Source organism: Megalops cyprinoides, chromosome 17, assembly GCF_013368585.1.
Source record: "Megalops cyprinoides isolate fMegCyp1 chromosome 17, fMegCyp1.pri, whole genome shotgun sequence".
NCBI classification, from domain to species: Eukaryota; Metazoa; Chordata; class Actinopteri; order Elopiformes; family Megalopidae; genus Megalops; species Megalops cyprinoides.
Window position 1 is genome coordinate 30,059,360 of NC_050599.1, and position 22,614 is coordinate 30,081,973.

Sequence of the window (22,614 nt, forward strand, 5' to 3'; positions counted from 1 at the left end):
GAATCTCCAATTAGGTTTGAACACAGTCTAGACTGACAGTAGATCAATGAAACACTGCTCTCACCATCATTTCAGGCAGTAACTATGGATCTGATGGGGTTTCAGTTAGCCTGATTGAGGACCCAAGGTGCACTTAATTTTAACCATGATGTGTGTTGTCTTTCATGTTGAATAACCAGTGAAAGCAGGTCTTACTTGTGTCATTGTGTACACAATGCAATAGATTTAAGAGTTGCTGTTACTTGTTTCTGTTAAATGTTGTGTGAATCAAAAATCGTGTAACACTCATACATGGGTTTGTGGTTGGATTAAACAGAAGTCTTAGTGCTAGAGGTGAAATGAAATGAGAGTGATGAGTCTGCTTTTCACATTGAAACCCATTGTAACTCATGGTGAATGGTCCCTTTATCCTGTAGTTTTATGTGCATGAATGTGCTGACTGTGATTATGACCCTCTCTACCCTGTTGCTGAGTGTGAATGTGACCATCTTTACTCTGTTGCTGAGTGTGAATGTGACCATCTTTACTCTGGTGCTGAGTGTGAATTTGACCCTCTCTACCCTGTTGCTGAATGTCAATATGAACTTCTACCCTGGTGTTAAATGTGAATGCGTGTTTCTGTCCCAGACCAGGCTTTTTGATGAGGAGGCCAAGGACAGTCGCTCGGCCTCCCTGCGAGTGGCCAGTGACTCGGGTTCAGGCTCAGGCTTTGGTGAGAGCTATAGCCTCTCCAACCCCTCCATCCGCGCTGGCGAGGACATCCCCCAGCCCACTATTTTCAACGGCAAACTCAAGGGCTACCAGCTCAAGGGCATGAACTGGCTGGCCAACTTGTATGAGCAGGTCAGTGCCCACCAGTCTCAGCATCAGTGATGCCACAGATGGGGTCATGACAGGGTTTTGGTTCATACTGCCAGACTTCTGCAGCCAAGGGTTGTGACTTCATTTTCTGTTTCCTCAAAGGGAATCAATGGCATTCTAGCAGACGAGATGGGCCTGGGGAAGACGGTGCAGAGCATCGCTCTACTGGCACACCTAGCAGAGGTACACCTTCGCCACAGCAATGAGCAACAGACATTCACAGGGCCCTATGTTGACGATCTAAGACGCATCGTCAGTGGCGTGAAGCGCACTGTTGTTGTGGGTGTGGTCTGGCGCATTTTGCTATTTTGACAGCAGAAAAAACGGGCCAAGCGCCGGCGCATTGCTCCAAAAGGGTTGGACTACTCTACCTGATTAATCAGAGGTGTGTTTTGGGCATGACATGCAAAGAACCAATCAGATCGTCATCTGTCATTCCCTTTAAAAGCGAGGCGCTTGATCAATGGCGGACTGCTATTTCAATGGCGCAAATTTTTTTCAGTCATCAGTTGATCTTTTTTTTTCTCTGAAAAAGAATAAAGATGTATAAAAGAAATGTTTTGCCAATGTTTTAGCCTCATGATGTAAAAAAACATGGTGAATCATATTCATGGTAATATTTCAAGTGTTAAACCTAAAAACATTCTTTTAATAAATAAAAAAAAACTGTGCTTACAAGGGTACGGATGATGAAGCTGCTCTACCAGCTGATTTCTCCTCTCCCATGCTGCTGCTGGTGCATTTGGGTCCATTGGCATCGGCACATGCAATTCAGCCTCACGTCTTTGAAAGTCCTGTAATGTTCCCTCATCTAAGTCCAGGAGACATCTATGGCGTATGGCAATGTTATGCAACACACAACATGCCACAAAGAATGCTCCGACTTTCTGAGGGCTGTACTGTAATGTCCCACCTGACTTATCCAAACATCTGAAGCGCATTTTCAGCAACCCAAATGTTCTTTCTATGACAGTGCATGCTTTTGCGTGTTTGCGATTAGAGGACAATTCACACACTGTTGTTGGCATGATGAATGGTGTAATAAGCCATGTCTTTAATGGGTAGCCATTGTCCCCTAACAGCCACCCTTCCAGGGGAGGAATGACAGAATTGCCGGCAGTGTAGCATAGTGGTTAAGGAGCAGGACTCGTAACCGAAAGGTTGTCGGTTCGATCCCCGCTGGGACACTGCTGCTGTACCCTTGGGCAAGGTACTTAACCCACAATTGCCTCAGTAAATATCCAGCTGTATAAATGGATAACATTTTAAAGAACTGTAACCTATGTAAGTCGCTTTGGATAAAAGTGTCTGCTAAATGAATAAATGTAAAATGTAAATTGCCCAGAATGAAGGAGTCATGACTTGAGCCAGGGTAATTTGTGAACACATGGGTGACTCAACATGCAGCATTGCAGATCACCTGTATGTTAATGGTGCACGTAGTTGCACATGAGTGCAGTCTATAGCACCGAGGACGCCAGGGAACCCACTCATCGCCCAGAACTCCTGTTTAACCCGCTCCTGGCTGTCAGGTATCATGGGAAATTGAATGTATTCACTAGCATGTCGGACTAGACCTGAGGTAACTGCATATCCGACCGAACTTATGGCAGATTGTGATATGCCTCCACTTGAACTCAGGGGATGTTGAAATGACCCACTAGCATAGAATTGCAGCGCAGCAGTTACTTTAACAGCAACGGGAAGGGCATAGGGACAGGATGCATTAGTTCCTAGATCATCTGCCAGGAGATGACAGATGTCTGTCACAGCCTGCCGAGATAGGCGCAGCTTATGCCTACATTCCTCCTCACTGAGAGACAGGTAGGAATGTCTCGGCCGGTGAACCCTCTGCCTTTGCCATCTTAAAATTCTCTGTGCCATGAGATACTCCATTCGGCTGTGTGAATCGACAACATATGAGCAAATGCAAAGATATTTAACTGAAGAGTTCAAGGTGTTTTAATAAACTTACATGGTCTTGTGTTGGTGTAGCCAAAGTAGCCGTCAGTGTTGATCTGTCAGATTTAGTTTCCTGGTTATTGACCGACAGCTCCATTGTGACACATGTCCTTAAATACCTGTGGTCTTGCTGCTATTGGTGAAAGAATTTAAAATTTTTTTTTTAAATAGGTCTACTTACCTAATTTTTCTAATCTCCCGTATCTGTAAATACCTGATTATTATAACTACTCATTGTGACATACATTTCTTCATATCTGCATGTGTCCCATTGTAATCAAATTTTTTATATTTTGCATGGATGTGTGCTATTGCGTGTTGTTGTCTGACAGAAGCAGGGTGTATGATCGCACAGCCTGACATGAGTAAGTTGATACTGCACCCTTAAAATAACATTAAACAATGCGCCACTGACTTCCGACCAGGTTTTTCTTGGTCAACGGCGCTTGGTCAGCGGCGCATGTTCAGTGCTGTCAAAATAGCGTCTTATATACCCTGCGCTTGACCACACCTCTTTTTTAATTACCATGCTTAAGGCCACACCTGCTATTTTGATGGCGTGAGCGCATGACACGAAAACTGACAATGCGCTGCCTGTAAGCTAGCAAAGAGAACTGCGCCGCCACGCCAGCCGTCATGCAATGGGTGTAAGATAGGGCCCACTGGGAGATACCTGAGATGGGGGGAGGAGTTAGGGAGGATCACCATGAAGTCTTGTTCACACACATCTTGAAAATCAGATCACACAACAACCACCTTTTATAATAGGGAGCGTGTAAATTCCTTTTTCTGGTGAAGATCTGCAGGAATAAGCTGCTGCAGATATGAATCCCTGCCCTAGCATTAGTGTTTTTGTGGAACCACTGTAGCACATGCAGTCCTTGTATATGGCACTATTAGATTGCATGTTTTTATGTGGTGTGTTGGCACAACCCTTCCAGCTGTCTTTCCTAAATTTTCAGGCGTCAAGGAACTTTTGAGACCAAAGGAAACAAAAATCAGGGAATGTTAGGAATTGGGCAATGAGAGACTTTATTTGTTGCAGCCTGCAGGAAATGCGCTAGTAGGAAGGCCACTGCTTCCTGTTTGCGTGCCACCCTGTGCATCTGCATTCGGATGTATTTCTTCTTGTCTTTTGCAGCGTGACAACATCTGGGGGCCCTTCTTAATCATATCCCCTGCCTCCACCCTCAACAACTGGCACCAGGAATTTACCCGCTTTGTCCCCAAATTCAAGGTAAACCAGCCGCCATGCAAATGACTTGGTGCAGTGGTCACTATTTCTGTCTTCTTTCTGTTGTCTTTTTCAAAGCCTCCAAAACCTGCTGCTACTTACCACTAAACCATACTGCTGCTCCTGACTACTACACCTCACCATTGCCCCTTTATCACTACACCACACTGCTGCTCCTTATCAGTACACCTTAACTGGAGGAGCACAGTTGCCACAGTAAAGCAGCTGTCACAGCGTTGAGAACGACAGCATGCTGACTGATGCCTCATTGCTGTTGTGTTTTGTCCCATAGGTTCTTCCCTACTGGGGGAACCCTCATGATCGAAAGGTGATCCGTAGGTTCTGGAGCCAGGTAGGACAGGGGGTGGGTGGGGTAGGGGGAGCTGGGGTTCAACTGGCCTGTAATTGGGTAGAAGGGGTGGGAACCATCGGGAGGAGAGATCAGCTGTGGGGTGGGGGTGGTGTAGGGAGGGAGCCGGGCTTGGGGGGGGAGGTCTCTGACTGGCCCTTTTTCACGAACTCCCCTGCTTGCAGAAAACACTGTACACTCAGGACGCGCCATTCCACGTAGTCATCACCAGCTACCAGCTTGTGGTACAGGATGTCAAGTACTTCCAGCGGGTCAAGTGGCAGTACATGGTTCTGGATGAGGCCCAGGCCCTGAAGAGCAGCACCAGGTAAAGTGGGCTGCCCCTTTGGCATTTCTTTTAGTTGCGGTGTAATTTGGTTTCTCTTTAGTGGTGGGGGTGTGATCTGGCTTTTCTACAGTAGTGGGGGTTTGATTGGTGGTCATGCTCAGCACTGCCTTTTGAGATAGACCTGTAAACCAGAATGCAGATCTGAGCAGAGTACTCTCGGGGCTCTCTTGGCAGCGTGCGCTGGAAGATCCTGCTGCAGTTTCAATGCAGGAATCGGTTGCTGTTGACAGGGACGCCTATCCAGAACACCATGGCCGAGGTGAGTGACCACTCAGCCGTGACCACTGCCTGTACCATATGTTGACCGTGGCCGGTTGACTGCGATGGTTCTCTGACAGTGGTGAAAGTGGTCTGTGCCTGATTTTCCAGGGGATTGGAGGAGAGAAATGCAGCCTTACAGAAACCTAGTGGCAGCTTGTATCTGTTTTTTATTTTACTTTATGGAAATCCAGTTGCAGCTTCTGTCTGACTTTTGTCTGAAATCTGTGGTTACATCATTAGCCTCCAGCCCTGGGAAAAATGTACAGATTAAGATTGCAATATTATAGCTATCTATGCCTCATTGTGGAAGCTATTATCTACCATTTGGGCATCGGTTTGTGATTTCTGTATCATCCTTTTAAAAGTAAAATGCACACCAGCACTCTTGTTTATGTGCCATAGGATCAAATGTAACTTGCTATTCTTATTTTATTTTTACAAATCTATTCTGTTAATTGTCACGTGGGAGTAGAACTGCCATTGGAAACTGCATGGGCTTGGCTATGCACAGTGCAGTGTGTGCTGTTGTGTACACAGTAATAAGGATTGTCGATATTGTGGTATTGATGATGTGGAGAGTTACTAAGAGAAATCCATCTGTGCTGTGGATATTGAATATCTTATTAACAGGGTGAGTGGGATGTGACGCGTGTGTGTGAATGTATATGTTTGTATGTGAGTCTCTGTGCCCGTAGAGGTGTGACCGTCCACTTGGTGTTTTTTTTCTCCAGTTGTGGGCGCTATTGCACTTCATCATGCCCACCTTGTTTGACTCCCATGAAGAGTTTAACGAGTGGTTCTCCAAGGACATTGAGAGCCATGCCGAGAACAAGTCGGCCATTGACGAGAGTGAGTGTCACAGTGTTGTGTGTAGGTTGATGTGAAGTCAAATTGGGTATCTTGTGTGTGTATCACTGTCACAAAGTTAATAATCTTTATCTCTCACAAGGACTTTCAGAGCAATTGAGTTCACTTGTTTACAGTGACCTGTTCCCAGAACAATTTGTGATCATGAAAGGTGGAAAACTGCTCATTATAGTCTGAGAGGTTTTGCTCTGCCTGTATGCCTCAGACCAGCTCTCCCGGCTGCATATGATACTGAAGCCCTTCATGCTTCGGCGGATCAAGAAGGATGTAGAGAACGAGCTCTCAGATAAGGTACTGCTTAAAACTCCACTCCTTTGGGCCTGTACTCCTCTCTGCCCTAGCCAATGAAAAAGCACTGCCTGTTTCAGACTGGGAACTGCTCTCCTGGTCAGTCAGGGAATGAATAGACAGAATGATAGACTGTCTCCTACTGTAATGAGAAAACCCCACACAAACCTTGAATTGTGTCAAAGACAAAAAAGGGAAATTTTTGAGCCATGTAGTGCTATAGAGGTAAAAAGGTAAAAAAAACAGCTTTATTTGTTCATTAGATAACTGACCTGACCAGGTTAATACTGCATTCTGGGTATTGCAGCCAGACACAAAGTTAGAAAGACTTTACATGGTTTCAATTAAAAAATTGTTATCGATGAAAACACAGGACAACCACCTGGCATCAGAGCGTCATATCTATATGGAAGGAAACTGAGTTAGCTCTGCTGTGAATCTGGTCCCTTTCTAGTCATTTTCCAAATTAATACACAGTAAAGGAGCAAAGGAAGACATTAAGCCTTTCGGGAAAGTCCCCTTTATAAGTGTTTGCACATTCTACATTGAAAGTATGTTTATAGATAAGTTGCAATTGTTTTTTCAGAAAGTTTTATTTTGTCACCCCATTGGGGTCACACCAGACATCCGTGGCGTGGTATCAGGGGTCCTGAGGGGGGAAATGTCTGGGTTCTGGAGGGCTGTCCTGGAGACCAGGGTAGCGGGACAATGTAAGAGTGTGTGTGTGTGTGTGTGTGTGTGTGTGTGTGTGTGTATGTGTGTCGCTGCAGATCGAGATCCTGACGTACTGCCAGCTGACAGGCAGGCAGAGGCTGCTGTACCAGGCTCTGAAGAATAAGATCTCCATCGAGGACCTGCTGCAGTCCTCCATGGGCTCAGCTCAGCAGGCCCATAGCACCACCAGCAGTCTGATGAACCTAGTTATGCAGTTCCGCAAGGTAGGGGGTTCGGTTCTGCACCCAAGGGCAGGGTCCCGTTCCCAAGCTCACCCAGGCTAACCAAGTTCAAAAGTTTATTCAGGTAAAGGAATGTTCTGTTATGGTAACTTCACCAGTCATTCTCACCACAGAGGCATTTAAAGAGGTCTTTACTGACTCCGGTGCAGAGAATGAGAAATGATACCAAGGAAGACAGCAGATTGGCAATTCTGCTGTCCTTACTGTCCGGCTGTGGTGCACATGGATATTTCTCTTTGAAGGTGTGTAATCATCCAGACCTGTTTGAGCGGCAGGAGACGAAGTCGCCATTCCACATGGCCCTCAAACCCTACATCATGTCCAAGTTCCTCTACCGCCATGGTCTGATCTCCAGCTGCAGCCAGTGGCGGACCAGGTCAGAAGCCAGGGCTCCTCAGAACGTTTTTTTTCTGCTACTTTTTTCTGCAAATTGCCTTTTCCTGGATTTACAGGACGTTCTGAACTTTTGTTTGTCTGTCTACTCTCAGTTGGTTTCCTTCAGTGAATTTCTCACACTTTCCTGTTACTTTACCTGACTGCCAGTGGGATGAATGGCTGGAAGGTTTCACATGTGCAGAGGACCTAATGACCTGCTCTCTACACAGTAGAAACCAGAGGCCCTAATGACCTGTTCACTGTGTTTCTGTTTTTAGGCTCCTCCAGGTGCTGCTCTCCCCATTCTCCCCCCATCACATCCAGCAGTCTCTGTTTCACAAGAATGGTGAGTCCCTCGCACACCCCACATGCACCCATCCCCCAGACCTGTAGCACTCTTTCCTGCTCCACAGCGAAACGGTCCCTCTCTGCCTCACAGCCAATGACAAAGCCAGCTGCTTCTCCTTCCTCCGTTTCATCGATGTGTCACCGGCCGAAATGTCCAACATCATGCTCCAAGGATCCCTCTCCAGGTGAGTGTGAAGATCACTCTGCTGTTAACGTGTTTGTTGTCCACTTTTGTTTGGGGGTATGTAACGCTCTGCTCCCCCGTCAGGTGGTTAGGTCTTTTTTTGACTCTGAAGTCCTCATACCGGCTCTACCAGCGCCGCCTGTGGGGCGCCGAAGGGGGGCACACGGATGGGCGATCACTGTACCTCTCCCGCAGGGACCTGATCCTCTGGCCAGATTTGTCCACCTCATTTCCTAGCACCCAGGACAGCCCAGTGCTAAAGGTGAGTCTCCTAGCAACCAGGAGAACCCTATTTGAGCTATACATAAGTCTCCTAGCAACCAGTACAGCCCCATACAGGTCAGTCACCCAGCAACCAGGAGAACCCAGTGATAAAGGCCACCAGGTGTCTTAGCCACCAGGAGAGTGCTGTCTGAGCTGCACATAAGTTTCATTACATTACACTGCATGCATTTAGCATGTAACGCTCTTATCTAGAGTGACTTCCATCACAATAGAACATAAGTGTATCCATTCAACTTAAAGGAGCAACAGTGTCAAACCAGGCTCTCAACACTACCAGACAAGTTTCTTAGCAACCATTACAGTCCTGTGCTACAGGTGAGCCTTCTAGCAATCTGTACAATCCTATGCTACAAGTGAGTTGCCAAACAACCAGGAGAGCCCTGAGCTGTGTCAATCATTGCTCCACACATAGTCAGTCAGGACAATGCACAGTACACGTTTCCATAACGTTACCTTTGAGCAGCACCGCTATTAGTGTTAGTCACTACAGTTAGTGAAAAGAATTTCACCAGAGCCTTCCACTAGGTGAAACTCATTCACTTATACTCAGCTTTGGCTTGTGGTGGGGGAGTGATAAGCTCATGCTTGTTTTCTGACACACAGAGCTGCAATACTGAATTGTGTTTATGCTCATGCAGTCGTTGGAATGACCATGCTGACCGTAAGTGTGCTCTGTTACAGGACCTGGTATTCACACGGCACTGGCCCGGGGTGATCGGCCATGTGGATGTCCTGATTCACCGGAGACGAGTTGGCACATCTCCCGCCCTGCGCTGCCAGCCCATTGAGCCACCTAAGTTCCTGCTGGCCTCTGTCCCCAGGGTGAGGCTGTCCCCATGGGGAGATAGATGCCCGCCAGGCCTGAACAAAACTGGGACATGGTCACATCACATGTCACATCACTTTGTATTACATCACACAGCATCACATTACATTACATTATATTACATCACATCAGGTAACATTACATTATGTTATATGCTGTAATATTACAATATCACATCTTGTTGCAGAAATAATTCAGGCGGAGCAGTTGTTCTGTCTTAGAGGAGCAAAGCTTTATCCTTAGAAACATTGTCTTATATAGGATTTTCCTTCTAGAGCATACGTGACTTGGGACACACACCCAACGTGACTTCTCTCTTCATATTTCTGTTTTGACTATACAGAACCACTCAGAGCGGGTTCTGGTTCACAGGTGTCCTTGTGGTAGAGCGGGGTGACCCAAAAACTGCAGGAGCAAGCAGCTAACTATCATCCCCCCTTACATCACGTTATTTAACATTATATGACATTATATATGATATTGCATCACTTTACATTATGTTTATTAATAGTACATTATATTTCATAAAAAATAACATAAATTACAATGTCACTTCACTTTACATTACATTAGATTATGTTGCTTTGTGTTAGTTTTGCAGATGCTCTTATCCAGAGTGACCAGAGTTTACCATTTTCACATGTTTACACAGTGGGGTGTTCTCTGAGGTAACTGGGGTTAAGCACCTTGCCCAAGAATATAACAGGTTGCCTGTTCCAACTGGTAATGGAACTGACAACCTTTGGATTACAAGCTCTGCTCCTTACCACTAAGTCATGCTGTTGCACAGTCTGATGTCTCTGTCTTAAATGGCTTTCAAACCAGACGTCACCCTCAGCACTCTGGTACTGTGTGTGTGCAGGCATGTCTACATGCATGTGTTTGTATGTGTGTATGTGTGGGCGTGTGTATGTGTGTGCGCACATGAAGCTGCTAAATAAAGTCAGAGTTTCAGAGTGGAAATGCCAGGACAGAGTGAACACATTTTGTGCCCAATGCTTTGTTGTACCCAGGTTGCTATGGGACACCTGTGGAAGGTGTGTTTAAGGGGCAGCTGCTGATGTCTACACAAAGAAAGGCGAGGGGGAACTTGTAATTCTGAGCTGGTGTGTGAGTTGAGACTCTTTCAGGGAGTGTAGTCGTGACATCCTCATCTGGTGAATGTGCTTCTTGGGAGATGGTGTGTGACAGATTCCTGCTCTGACCCCCAGCAGCACTCAGACTAACAAAGGTAGCAAAATAAGCCCTTCAAACCCCCCGCCGTCTGTTCCTACACTGTTCTCTGGGTTAGTTACTTTCCTGTTCCTGTTAGCATTTCTGCAGTTATTCTTTAGTGCTGCCTTCATGTAAACACATGGAAGTGGATATCTATAGTATTATATTGGCTTCAAGGTCAACCATGAAGCCCTCTCACGTTTATGCATAAGAGGATTGTCTGACATTAATAACTTATTCAGTGTAACAAGATCAGTGTTGACTCTTCCTGACTTGTCAGGAAGAGAAGAAAAACAGCCATATTACCGGCTGCATCTGGGTCCATCTGTGCAGCCAGTCCCCACAAACAGTTCCTTTTAAAACAGCGAGCAAAACTATTAAACAGCTCTTCAATCAGCCACGAATAGAAAGGCGAGATCCAGGCCTGAGTGGGAGTTCCTGAAGGGAGTGCAGTCTGGCTGGGCCTGACTGGCTGTATTCTTGAGCCAGGAGCAACAGTGACAGGTGGTAGCAGTTGACGTGGTGCTACAAGGACTAGGAGACCTACCACTGCTCTGTGTGGGAGGGTTTGGTGGAAAGAGAGCAGTATGGAGAGAAGGGAGGATCAATTTGGGCTCCCTAAAGGATTGCAAAAATAGAGTAATGACAGGTGACTGCTGTGACTTTGGTGACTTTGTGAGTCTCTGCTCTCAGATGATTCTGCATGATGACAGGATTACAGACAGTGTAGTAGTTTCTTCTCATGTGTTTTCAGGGGAGGAATCTGTGTGCGTGATGTGTAATCATAAACCAGACTGCCCCAATGCTTGGGTATAGGTGGAGTCCTGTGTGGGTGTGGTTGTAGGCAGAGTCTGGTCTGAGTGGTTGTAGGCAGAACCATGTGTCAGTGTGTTTTTTAGGCAAAGCCCTTGTGGGTGTCATGAGTGGCTTTGTGTGGATGTGGTTGTAGGTGAAGCCCTGTGTGGGTGTGATTGTGGGAAGGGCTGTGGGCTTGATCCATGTGGATGCATGCCTTGTGCTGACTTCCCTTGTGTCTCTCCAGGTGACGGCAGTCCCCATGGAGCGTTACTGTGACGACCGCAGTGCAGAGTATGAGTGGCGGGTGATGAGGGATGGTGGCAGCATCGCCGCTAAGCAGTGCTTCCTGTATGGGACCCCCGAACTTGCCACAGTCTGGGCCACCCACACACAGGCCTTCTTCCCAGAATGCCCGGGGGGAATAATGGCTCTCTATCCCCGACACGGCTGGTCTTTCATCCGCATCCCAGGTATGAACACTTTAAAGGCAGGGTACTTTGACCTGGATTTAGTTGTTGGGCGCTTTAGGTTAATGACACAAAAAGGAGCTGTTACAAAGCTGGTCTTAGCACCAGGTGTCCAGTGGATTCCTGAGACGGTTGCATGACAGAGAGCACTCTGCTTGAATGACAGTGGGTGGGGTTGAGCATTGCTGGACCTCTTTGGGAGATTTCACTATGACCCAGGCCTAGCCCGGGAAGTGAGGCAATGGGTTCAGGTCCAGGGCACGGGCTGGTGCTTTGGGCCACGTGAGAATGTTCCCAGTGAGTGCAGGGAGGACAAAGCCTGGAAGTGTCACCCGGCCGGCTCTCATTGTTTCAGAAACGCATAGGGGTGAGAGTGCTGTGTGACTCACTGTCTGAGTTACAGAGAAGAGCTGGACCTACACCAGTTACGTACTCTCTTCCGGCTCCCTCTCCACCTCTAACAGGCCATCATGGGAAAGAAGTGATGCAACCATACACTCCTTCTCAACAAGACCTTAACAAGGCTGAGAACCTGGATGACACTGATTCAGAGTCAAATGCTTAACTGTTTAATCACATTCATTAAGATATGTTTTGCCTCTACAGTCTGGTCCAATTAGAATTCACTGTCAGTCAGTGAAGGCCCAAAGTTGGGAAAAATTCCAAAAGACGTTTTCTTTTAGGCTGTTATTTAACATTCTAATCTTCTGCTAATTAGAACCTGTATTATGCAAAGAGGCAATACCATGTTCGTTTGGCTGCAAGTAACAGTTCACTTCAGATAAAGAGCAGTAAGAATCAATGTGGAATGACCCCGTCCTCATAGCCGTCATGCGGCTAAGTGCCCCTGCATAGAGCCATTCTCAGAATTGTTCTCCTTTTACTTTATTGTCAGCTCCAGGTCCGGCTGGTTCTGGAAAGGCACTGAGACCTGGTCTCTGCAAGACTGTGGGAAACATTCTCTCTTCTTCCTGTCCTTTCAAAGAAAAATGAGCTCTGGCAAAATAGCAGGAAATATCCTAATTCTTTTGATATCAGCAAAACAAGTCTGGTACATAACTGTTTACAGTCCGTGTCAGCCATGCAAATCTTAAAGAGGACAGCCCTTTATGTGACCAGTCTCTGAGCTTTCAATGACATGTGACCACCACAAGTTTCTGACTTGACTGACAGTAAGGAGTGAGGCCTGACATGACCAAAATTACCAAAAATATGATGAAAATATGATTGTACTTTTGTGGCTGAGAGACGTCTGTATGAATTTCATTTTTTCCTTCACAGATCCTCTCTTTTCGCCAGTCTGTCAGTTAAACGGATGCAGCTGGTCCCAGTCTTCTCAAATGTGGGGCTTTGGTTCTGTCTCAGTGGAAAGGGCAGAGCCCCATTCTTTTGTGTTATACACGGTGGTGGCTATTGAGCGGCCACGAGACACGTATGCCTAATTCCTTGTGGCCACCTAGCCTGGGAGCACAGGCTAGAATCTGTCTGAAGGTCACTAGGGCTGACAGTCAGAGACTGCTGCCCAGACACCACGCTGGAACTCAGCTTTCCCCAGGAATTAACCAATATCTGGCGGTCTCATGACAAATCAGTGTATGGAGGGAAAACACACATGGAAGAAACTCAGATGGCTGGCCGGTGTGTGGGGAAGCCAGCTCAAGAAAACCAGTGGTGGCTGAGGGAATGTGGGCAGGTTGCTCCAATTTGTCCTGCAAATTCAGCACACCATGAGGTATCCAACATCATACACACATGCTGTAATGATCCTATATGGTGCTATAGAGCAGGAAGACCAATTCTCAAAGAAAGACTGAACAAGCAAGTGACCCCCGAGGAACATGGAGGACCGTCTTATCTGTTATTATGAAACCACTGCCGTCACCACTTCAAGCAAAGTGACCCTTTTGCACCGTTCCTGGAGCCCTGCTGATTTGCACAGATCCATCGATCCATCACGAGTATTAGGACAAATACACAGTGGAAATTTCCAAGAGCAGAGCTTTGTTGCTATTCTGCCTTACCCTGTTCTGTCCCACAATTCCATTTGATTGTTGTTCTGATTGATTGAGTTTTTGTGTCGCAGTAAGACCAAAAGATGATAAAGTGGAACAGCCCGGTGTGGCCAGGGGGTCACGCAGACCACAAATTGCCGCCCAAACAGAGCATTAACACTCTACCATACTGCTGTGAATAAACACATCAAATCACATCAAATCCAAACAAAATCCTTTGCAGCTAGCCTCATAAACATATACATTTTTTACTAATTGAATGTGTGTTGTTTTTCCCTGGGATGAATCAAAGATATCTGTAAGGCCTTATAATTGATAAATGATGTTGCTGAAACATTCACAGCAGCCAAGATATGTGCCACTCGGATACCATTTACAGCAGGGCTCGTTTGATTAGAAATTGCATCTGGAGTGTGTCTTCAGGACCAGCTTGGCCCCTCCTGCAGTACAGGGAGGCAAGGGGTGATCCAGCACTGTGCCTGCTGCAGCCTCACTCAGACCGGGTTGCTTTGGATGAAATTAGGCCCAACAAGACAGGAGAGCCCAACAAGGGGAGCCATGGCTTTGTGGCAGCTTTTTGATTGGGTTGGGGTGGGGGAGTTGTTTTACACCCGTTAGAGGCCAGGTTATATGTGAATATTCCATCCTCTTCCAAATTGTTACTGAGTCTAAGAGCTGTTTGTGGCTGCCTGTTTCAGACAAGGAGACTCTGATCACAGACAGTGGGAAGCTGCACACTCTTGACCTGCTACTCACACGCCTCAAGTCCCAGGGCCATCGCGTCCTCATCTACTCACAGATGACCCGCATGATCGACCTGCTAGAGGTGAGGACACACACATGCACACACGCATATACACACACACACCCCCACATACACCCACACTGCACATATACACAGAGTTAGTTCTGTGGAAAGTGCTCACCATTGTACATCATAGGTAATCAGTGAGTTGGTTACTGTAGGTAGGTGTATTGGGGGGGGAGGGGGGGGCTGAACCCAATTTCTCCATAAGTTCTGTCTTTATTGTCTGTTTATGGCTGCATACCACCAGTTTCAGCCAGCACCTTCAGCCAGCAGCGTTTGGTTCACCACTGCAGGGAGTGTTTGACTGAAGCTGAGGGGAGATAAAGCACCGCTACACCATGTTTCCTCACGCCTGTCTGTTGGAGTGACCTCAAAGCAAAGCACTAATGCCCTCTGGGTCAACCTTAGATTTTGGGCTGGAACTGAAATGAGAGTTAGTTTTTAATTCATGAGAGTCTGACATGAATGGCATCACCCTGCAATAATGAATCTCCCATGGGAGGCATAGTCGTTCAGCCTGCAGCATTTCTATAGAGACAGACTGACTTACCTACCTGTCTACCTACCTGTCTACCTTTTTACTCTACTGGGAAACAAAAGAAACCTTCACTTCCTGGTCATAATTCCAGCAACCATGACCTCATTGGCTGGTTTGGCTCTGTTTCCAAGGCGAAGGTGAGGTTTGACAGACTTGGGGGCAGAGCCTGTGGTTAATCAGGACTTGCGTGAGTGAAAGCCAGACACAGTTTTCTTATAAACTGGCAACAGGCCATTAGTTTCCAGCATTATATTGCAGAACATTCACACTGTGCACTTTAACCAGAGCAGAGGCAGGAGCGAAGGTAGACATGTCACAGATGCACGCTCTCATGGCTAAATAATGTCAGGAGTTGTTTTTGTTGTCTGGGCTGGCTTGGCAGATGGAGCAGTCTGCTGCAGTCAGTTTAAGATAATTGTGTTTGCTTGGGAAAGGACACTGATGGTGTGATTAGTGCTTAGTTGGTCTGTGCGCTCTCCTTGTCTTTTTATATTCGTCCTTTTGGTGAGAGATCACCACCACTGGCTTCCTTTGCCGCCACCACCTTCACACCAAACGGATAAATTGTAAATACTTGTGTATACCATTTCTTCTGTAGTTTACAGGATAATACGCAAGGCCAAACATGAGGAAAACTTAAACAAAAAACTTCATTTGGTTGTCAGAGGAAGCACTTTGGAGTGTCAGATTTATCTTTTATTTATGGAGGTATTCTTTCAATGTATCCTTCCATCTCATGTGGTTTTGAATAGGTTTAAGGCCAGAAATGAGACAGAGCCAAACAGAAACACGGACACACAATAAATCCTCCTCTTGATGATTGAGTGGCGCCGCCCTGCTGCCAGGATAGTCACAGCGTGTGTTTCCCAGTTTGAAGCTGTCATTGTGGGGGTGTGGGAGCAGGCCTTAGTGATCGCTCTTACAGGGCTAGGTGATTTAGTTGACAATGTGCAGTTGGCTTGGAGGCTGTAGCCAATCACAGTGAAAAGCAGCAATGACAGGGATTGGACATTGAGCAAGGAGGCAGGAATCAGTGCTCTGGAGACCACCTGGACTGAGGTCACTGGGCCTCTCCAGTCTGACTCCGCCCCTCTGTAGGCTCACTAGTGACAAGCATGGCAGTGGAAAATCAGTCCTGTGTGTATGCTCACAGCAGTGCGTGCAAGAGGTTGTGATCTGTGAGCTCAGGCTTGAAGAACTGCGCCTAAGTTGTCTAAACCTCTCCCCCCTCCTTCTGTCCCAGGAGTACATGGTTTACCGAAAACACACCCACATGAGACTAGACGGGTCGTCTAAGATTTCAGAGAGGCGGGACATGGTGGCTGACTTCCAGAGTCGGTGAGTACCTAGTTTTCAAAATCTCTGACCCCCTGAGAAGATGAGACACACACAGGGGCAAGCGCGCCTGTCTCTGATCAGCATAATTTGGCCTGTTTTCAGAATGTATCCATTTCACCAATACTTGTCCCTCCCACCCGTTGCTGTTTCCTTTCTAACCCACTCTCCACCTCTCCCGCAGGACGGATATCTTTGTGTTCCTGCTGAGTACCAGAGCTGGAGGCCTGGGCATCAACCTGACCGCCGCAGACACTGTGAGTTCTCAGGGGCACAGGCCGAACTCTTCTGTCTCAGTTAGGCTTAGGGAACAGGAGGGAACTGGTACAACTACTGTAGCAGAATGTCAGCATTAAAGGAATGGGATCTCTGAGTATGTAGCTTTTTGTGCTGTGGCTATAAAGCCGACAAAACAATGTTCAAAATCGCAGTTGTCAGCCAGCATATTGCTGTACTGAAATAGCAATGAACTGAAGCGTAGGCAATGGTCCAGTAGCTTCTTGTGCCCTGACCCTAGAAGGTTTTGGGTTTAATTGCCAGCTAGGCAGCACCCATAACTGTAAATGGTACCCCCTGTCTCTCTGCTTGGCATTTAGTACTGGGGAGACTGACTGGAGCTATGAGCCTTGCAGCAACCAGGCATTCTGTACAGTGGTTGTAGCTGAAGATCAAGAAGGCTGGTTCCACTGAAATCACCATGGGTTTTAACATTGTGAGCCACCCAGGCTCAGACACTGCATACGTAAATATACACACACAGGAAATCATAGTCCATATATCCCATAATGTAGAGAGAGCACGGGAGACTGGGGTCTGCTTTCTACTCAGGGAGAGTACGCACCATCGTGAGGCAGGGGATTGTGGTGTGTGGATTCTGGCTGGGCCCAGGCTGAGTGTGAGAGATGCATTCCTCTCCTGCAGGTGATCTTCTATGACAGTGACTGGAACCCCACGGTGGACCAGCAGGCCATGGACCGTGCCCACCGGCTGGGCCAGACCAAGCAGGTGACCGTGTACCGGCTCGTCTGCAAGGGGACCATTGAAGAACGCATCCTGCAGCGGGCCAAGGAGAAGAGCGAGGTGAGTACCTTGTCAGGAGAGTGTAATGGCCTAGATGAATTTGTGGTCAGGAGAGAGTAACAGCCTAGACAAATCTGCAGCCAGGAAAGCGTAACACTACACTCAAATCTGCTGTTAGGAGAGCATACGCTAGTCAAATATGCAGTCATGAGAGGGTAACAGCCTAGACAAATCTGTGGTCAGGAGAAAGTAACATTATAATCAAGTCTGTGGTCAGGAGAGAGTAAGGGTGTACTCACACTAGGCAATCTGTACTGTGCCTGAGCCAGTTAGCATTGATTATGCAACGCAGCGATTTTCAGTTAATCGTGCTGCACGTATATGAAGATTTTTACGGAGGCAGCTGACATTGAGAGAGGAATTTGGAGCTTTATTCGCGGACTACAATTCACGTTCATCAATAAGGTGAGAACCAGACCCGTTATTAACCCAAATATTCTCGAATGAATTGAAAAGTGTACTATCCAAGCAGTTATAGAAGATGTTTGGAAGATGTATAGAAGATGTAGCGCGCACACAAGTAGTAGCCCTAACTGGTTAACATTCGCTAACATTATTGTGATTAGGCTACTGTAATCTGACACAAAATATTGGTCTGTCCCTTAGCATAATGACTGAAATGTCAGCTGCCTCTGTAAAAATCTTATTATATGTGCAGCACGATTTGACTGAAAATCGCTGCATTGCATAATCGATAAATCTATAAGGCATGTGAAAGGGCCGTGTGTCACTGCGCCCAAAACGACTCCACAAAACTAAGCCACAAAGTACAATCATGAACTCATTTGTGCTGTGCTAGAGCGCTGTTCTTCAACAAAAAAAGTTTGCATCGTGATGACATAAGAGTGCTCGGGCCCAGAATGTTAAGCGCAATGTGAGCGCAGGCCAGCGGGGGAGTGGGGAGGGGGGACAATCGTGCTCGGGCACGGTACAAGGCAGCCGGGCCTAGTGTGAGTACGCCCTAACTCTACAGTCAAATCTGCGGTCAGGAGGGCAGCAGGTCTGAACCAACTTTTGTTGCTAAGCAGTTGAAAGGGATTCTTTACTGTTCCTAAATAGCCCCCTTTTAAAATTCCTCTTTTAAAAGAAGGATTTCTGTTCTGCTATTCTGCCCTTGCTCCCACAGATCCAGAGGATGGTGATCTCTGGCGGGAACTTCAAGCCGGACACGCTGAAACCCAAAGAGGTGGTCAGCCTGTTGCTAGATGACGAGGAGCTGGAGAAGAAGTGTGAGTGACCTCTTCCATTATAACTGGGTATCCATGATGCAGTTGTGCCTTCTCCTCTCTCAGTGGTGCATGCCAAACACATCTTCCAACTCTGTTTAGTCCTGAGTCCTGTTCCCACAATCCCTCTGAAAAAATATGTCTTATCATCAAGGCAATAACAAGCGAATCGGGTGGCAATGAGTATAGTCTTCTATGCTTGCACGGGCTCTTGTCTATAGGAATACATTATTTTGATTCTTTCTAGCTGTAAATCACCCTGGATAAGGGCATATACAGACTGAAACACATTTTTATAATGGTTTATTAGCATGCTAATAGCTAATATTATTTGAAGATGCTAATAGTGTTTCTAATTGAGGTTGTGCGAATGGTTCTTATGGTTCGGGGTGCAGTGCGCCTGAGACAGGAAGAGAAGAGACAGCAGGAGGAGAGCACTAAGGTGAAGGACCGCAAGAGGAAGAGGGAGAAATACGCTGAGAAGGTAGCACCTCCTCTTCTGTGTCTGTCTCTGTCACTATATAGAGGGGAGGGGAGATGTACTTGTTCAACTGAGGCGGATAACCCTGCTCTCTTTGTCCCATTTCCGTAGAGGAAGAAGGAGGATGATCTGGACAGTAAGAGGAGGAAGGAGGGCGTGAACATGGTCATCCCCTTCGCCCCCTCAGCTGACAACTCCAACCTGTCGGCCGATGGAGACGACTCCTTCATCAGCGTGGACATGGACTCAGCCATGCCAAGCCCCTTTAGCGAGGTGAGGAAGACAGGAATAATTGTATATTATTCTGAATAATATAATTAGTCAAAGACTCATCTTCCGTTTCTTCTTGCAAGTCACTGTTTTGTTGACCTATGATGCAGAGATACTGTCAGAATTATATCAGTTATTGATATAACTTTACATTAAATATAGTAAAATATTATGTCATGTTTCCTACAAGATCTTTATTTTAGGTACAGCCCCCTGGTTTACTCTGTCGCTGTCTCTCCCTCCATATCTCTACTCTGTGTCCCACCCCTCGTTTACCCTATTGCTGTGTTTTCCTCCAGATCTCCCTGAGCAGTGAGCTTCAGCCTGGCTCTATACCAGCGGACGAGAGCAGCAGTGACATGCTGGTAATTGTGGACGACCCCATGTCCTCAGCCCCACAGTCCCGCGCGACTAACTCCCCTGCCTCCATCACTGGCTCTGTCTCTGATACCATGAACGGTGAGTCTCATTCAGACAGCAGGATTTGAATCCCAAACCAGATGTTGAGGGGATGCCCCTTCATTTGGTAGAGCTGGGGTGGTGCTCCACTTGGCTCCAAGCTGTCCTCCTGCTGTTTAGTGACTGGGGGTACTAACTTGTTCTGACACTACTATGTATCTGCAATAGGCTCAGAAGACTAATGTTGAAATGTAAGTGAATACTGTGTAAATATGAGCATAAGCACTGTGAGCCAGCATGGAAATGGCCATCTGCTGGTCAAATGTAATGTATCATAACATTTACATTTATGTTTCATTACATTAACATTTATTGCTTTTTGAGTTCATGACCATAAGCTTGTGAGTTTGAACAGTGAGGGAGAGATGATTTGGACCCTTCAGCTGTAAAGCTCTCTTATTTCCAGCTGTAAAGCTCTTGCCCCTTTCCAGGTGTCTCCACCCAGGACACATCCAGTCCAGGCAGGGGGAGGTCTGGGCGGAGCCGCGGACGGCCCAAGGGCTCTGGAGGGGGTGCCAAGTCTGGCGGGAAGGGACGAAGCCGCAAGTCGACGGCGGGCAGTGCAGCTGCCATGGCGGGTGCAATGGCTGGGGCAGCGGCAGCATCAGCAGCAGCATATGCTGCATACGGATACAGTGTGTCTAAAGGTACGACCTCACTCTGCACTGTGTAGCTGTGCAGTCGACCTGTGTATTTACATACAGATAAGCAGCAGACCTGTGTATTTACATATAGGTGTTCAGTAGACCTGTGTAACCTGTGTGTGCCAGTGTCACCTGGCCAATAACCATAGTTCCATTGAAGTAGTAATTCAGTGACAGTAAAACAGGAACTTGAATAGTAAACGAGAGACTGATTGAGCCAATGAGATGGCACCCAGTGAGTAACGTCTCTGCCTTGTCTCTTCTCTATTTTCCAGCAACCAGCTCCCTGCAGCCCTCATTGGCTCACTCCTCAGCCACGCCCACCTTTGTACCAAGTGGCACCTCTTCTCCCCACTCCTCCAACAAGGGCGGGGCCATCCCAGCAAGTTCCCAGACGCTAGGCAGATCGCACAACCCCTCCACCCCCTCCCGAAAAGGCAAAGGACCCTCGGGGGGGCGATAGCAAAGAAACCCAGCTTTCCAGCAAGCCTCTTCTCCCCTGAAGCCTCTGTTCCCCTACAGAGTTCATAGTCCTCCATTTTAAACCAAATCAGCTTAGACAGTCAACTATCCTTCCATATCGTAGAGTCCCTTTATTTCAACTGAACAAAGAAAGGTCTGTGCCAAACCCGCCTAAAACATTCCCTCCGAGACTCCCGTGGTGGAGGTGATGATGGTGGCTGGATGCTCCAGCGTAATCACAGAAATCACATTGAGAGGAGGAGCACAGTCTTCAGAATTCACCTTGTCTGCACGCTTACCAACCTGCCCCCTGACCCCCTGCCTCCAGTGCCGAGTCACCTGGCAGTCCCAGTGTGGTAGTCAACCCAGCATGCTCAAGACACAAGCCGACGATCAAGGGCTAAGTGCGAGCCACTCCTCCGGAGCCTGTCCTGATGGTCCTCCTGTCAGGAAAACATTGTGTACATAGTGTGTGAAAGAAGGTCCATTGTCAAAATGCTTATGCATCAACCATCTGAGCCACCTCAGGTCTTTATCGAGCCCTCTCCAGCAGAATGATTCAGTCAGGAGCATGCTATTCCAGAGCATACATATGATTGTCCATTAAAATATACACAGTCCTGTGTACAAGGTTCTAGAAATGATCCCAACTAATACACTTAAACCTGCTTTGTGTGGATACAGAGTAAATCTGACCCCAACTGTAACATAGTTGTAAAACTAGTAAGAGTAAAGGAGTAAAACTAAGTGTTCTTTTTTGTCCCTAGCTGGAAAATACTTTAAATGAATCCGTTTTCTAAAAGGTGTCTGTTGAGAAATCTGTTTCACAGTTAGTTTGAGTACTGTTTGCTTACTGCAGTTCAGTGGCAAAGTATAGGTCTGTTGAAAACACAATGCTGAAAAATTGCTTTTTTTTTATTGTTCATATTTTTCTAAAGGAGATTTCATGTTATCACACCATCCTCTCTTGGTATTGTTAATCCTTAAAGCAAATATGTGAGCTTAAAACATATATTTTTTTCTGAGGAGAAAAAAATTGAAGTTGGGCATTGTTTTGTAGTAAACAAAATGTAAAAAAAAATTGACTGAATGGTGAGCATTGATTGATGAGTAAATGTTGCTAATACAGTTGTCAAAATAATAGTCCATTGAGACTAAAAATGCTTGTATGCACAATGTATCATAATTTATGTTAAAATCTGGTAAATTATGATTTTGAACACTCAGTTTGTATTGAAACCATTTTATGTTTTAAACGTGGTTAAACGTAAGCACGATCTGTCATTATTTGTGAGGTGTTTCAGTGGTGCCAGGCTACAGTATGGGTGCTCGCGTTCTGGTGAGTGGACCCAAAGCAAGCGCTGCACACAATCTTCGGTTTGTTTCGATTTTGGTAAAGCATGGTGCGCTTGGTATTGTCAGCGTAAATACCACGAGGGAGATTTTGTCTCCTCAAGGTTTTTCTCCTCTTTGTCTATTTTTATAGGTAATTGCTGTAAATATAAAAAAGGTTGTTTTACTAACTGGAGAAGCAAATTCAAAATAAAGAGTGCTAGATGATTTCACTTTGCTCTCTTCACTGGGGTTCCTGCCTCACACATTGACCTGATTCACTTTGCAGGGTGTGCTTGTGAGAGCAGCTTTAAGCTTTGCTCCCCCTTTATTCCTCCATTG

General features: G+C 46.6%; 1 protein-coding gene across 1 annotated transcript in view; it reads left to right on the top strand.

Moving 5' to 3' along the window:
* Positions 1-22,023, top strand: part of ino80 (INO80 complex ATPase subunit) — a 34,599-nt gene extending 12,576 nt beyond the window's left edge. The window contains exons 13-37 of the mRNA XM_036549801.1: positions 628-843; positions 964-1,044; positions 3,965-4,060; positions 4,350-4,409; positions 4,592-4,734; positions 4,930-5,014; positions 5,748-5,865; positions 6,089-6,174; positions 6,942-7,109; positions 7,370-7,503; positions 7,781-7,848; positions 7,942-8,035; positions 8,119-8,296; positions 9,001-9,141; positions 11,403-11,628; positions 14,336-14,463; positions 16,227-16,321; positions 16,503-16,575; positions 17,240-17,398; positions 18,525-18,627; positions 19,020-19,108; positions 19,217-19,378; positions 19,675-19,834; positions 20,266-20,481; positions 20,754-22,023. Of these exons, the coding sequence (XP_036405694.1) occupies positions 628-843; positions 964-1,044; positions 3,965-4,060; positions 4,350-4,409; positions 4,592-4,734; positions 4,930-5,014; positions 5,748-5,865; positions 6,089-6,174; positions 6,942-7,109; positions 7,370-7,503; positions 7,781-7,848; positions 7,942-8,035; positions 8,119-8,296; positions 9,001-9,141; positions 11,403-11,628; positions 14,336-14,463; positions 16,227-16,321; positions 16,503-16,575; positions 17,240-17,398; positions 18,525-18,627; positions 19,020-19,108; positions 19,217-19,378; positions 19,675-19,834; positions 20,266-20,481; positions 20,754-20,941 (3,267 nt within the window). The 3' untranslated portion in view covers positions 20,942-22,023. The remainder of the gene's footprint in view (positions 1-627; positions 844-963; positions 1,045-3,964; positions 4,061-4,349; positions 4,410-4,591; positions 4,735-4,929; positions 5,015-5,747; positions 5,866-6,088; positions 6,175-6,941; positions 7,110-7,369; positions 7,504-7,780; positions 7,849-7,941; positions 8,036-8,118; positions 8,297-9,000; positions 9,142-11,402; positions 11,629-14,335; positions 14,464-16,226; positions 16,322-16,502; positions 16,576-17,239; positions 17,399-18,524; positions 18,628-19,019; positions 19,109-19,216; positions 19,379-19,674; positions 19,835-20,265; positions 20,482-20,753) is intronic.
* Positions 22,024-22,614: the final 591 nt, after the last annotated feature.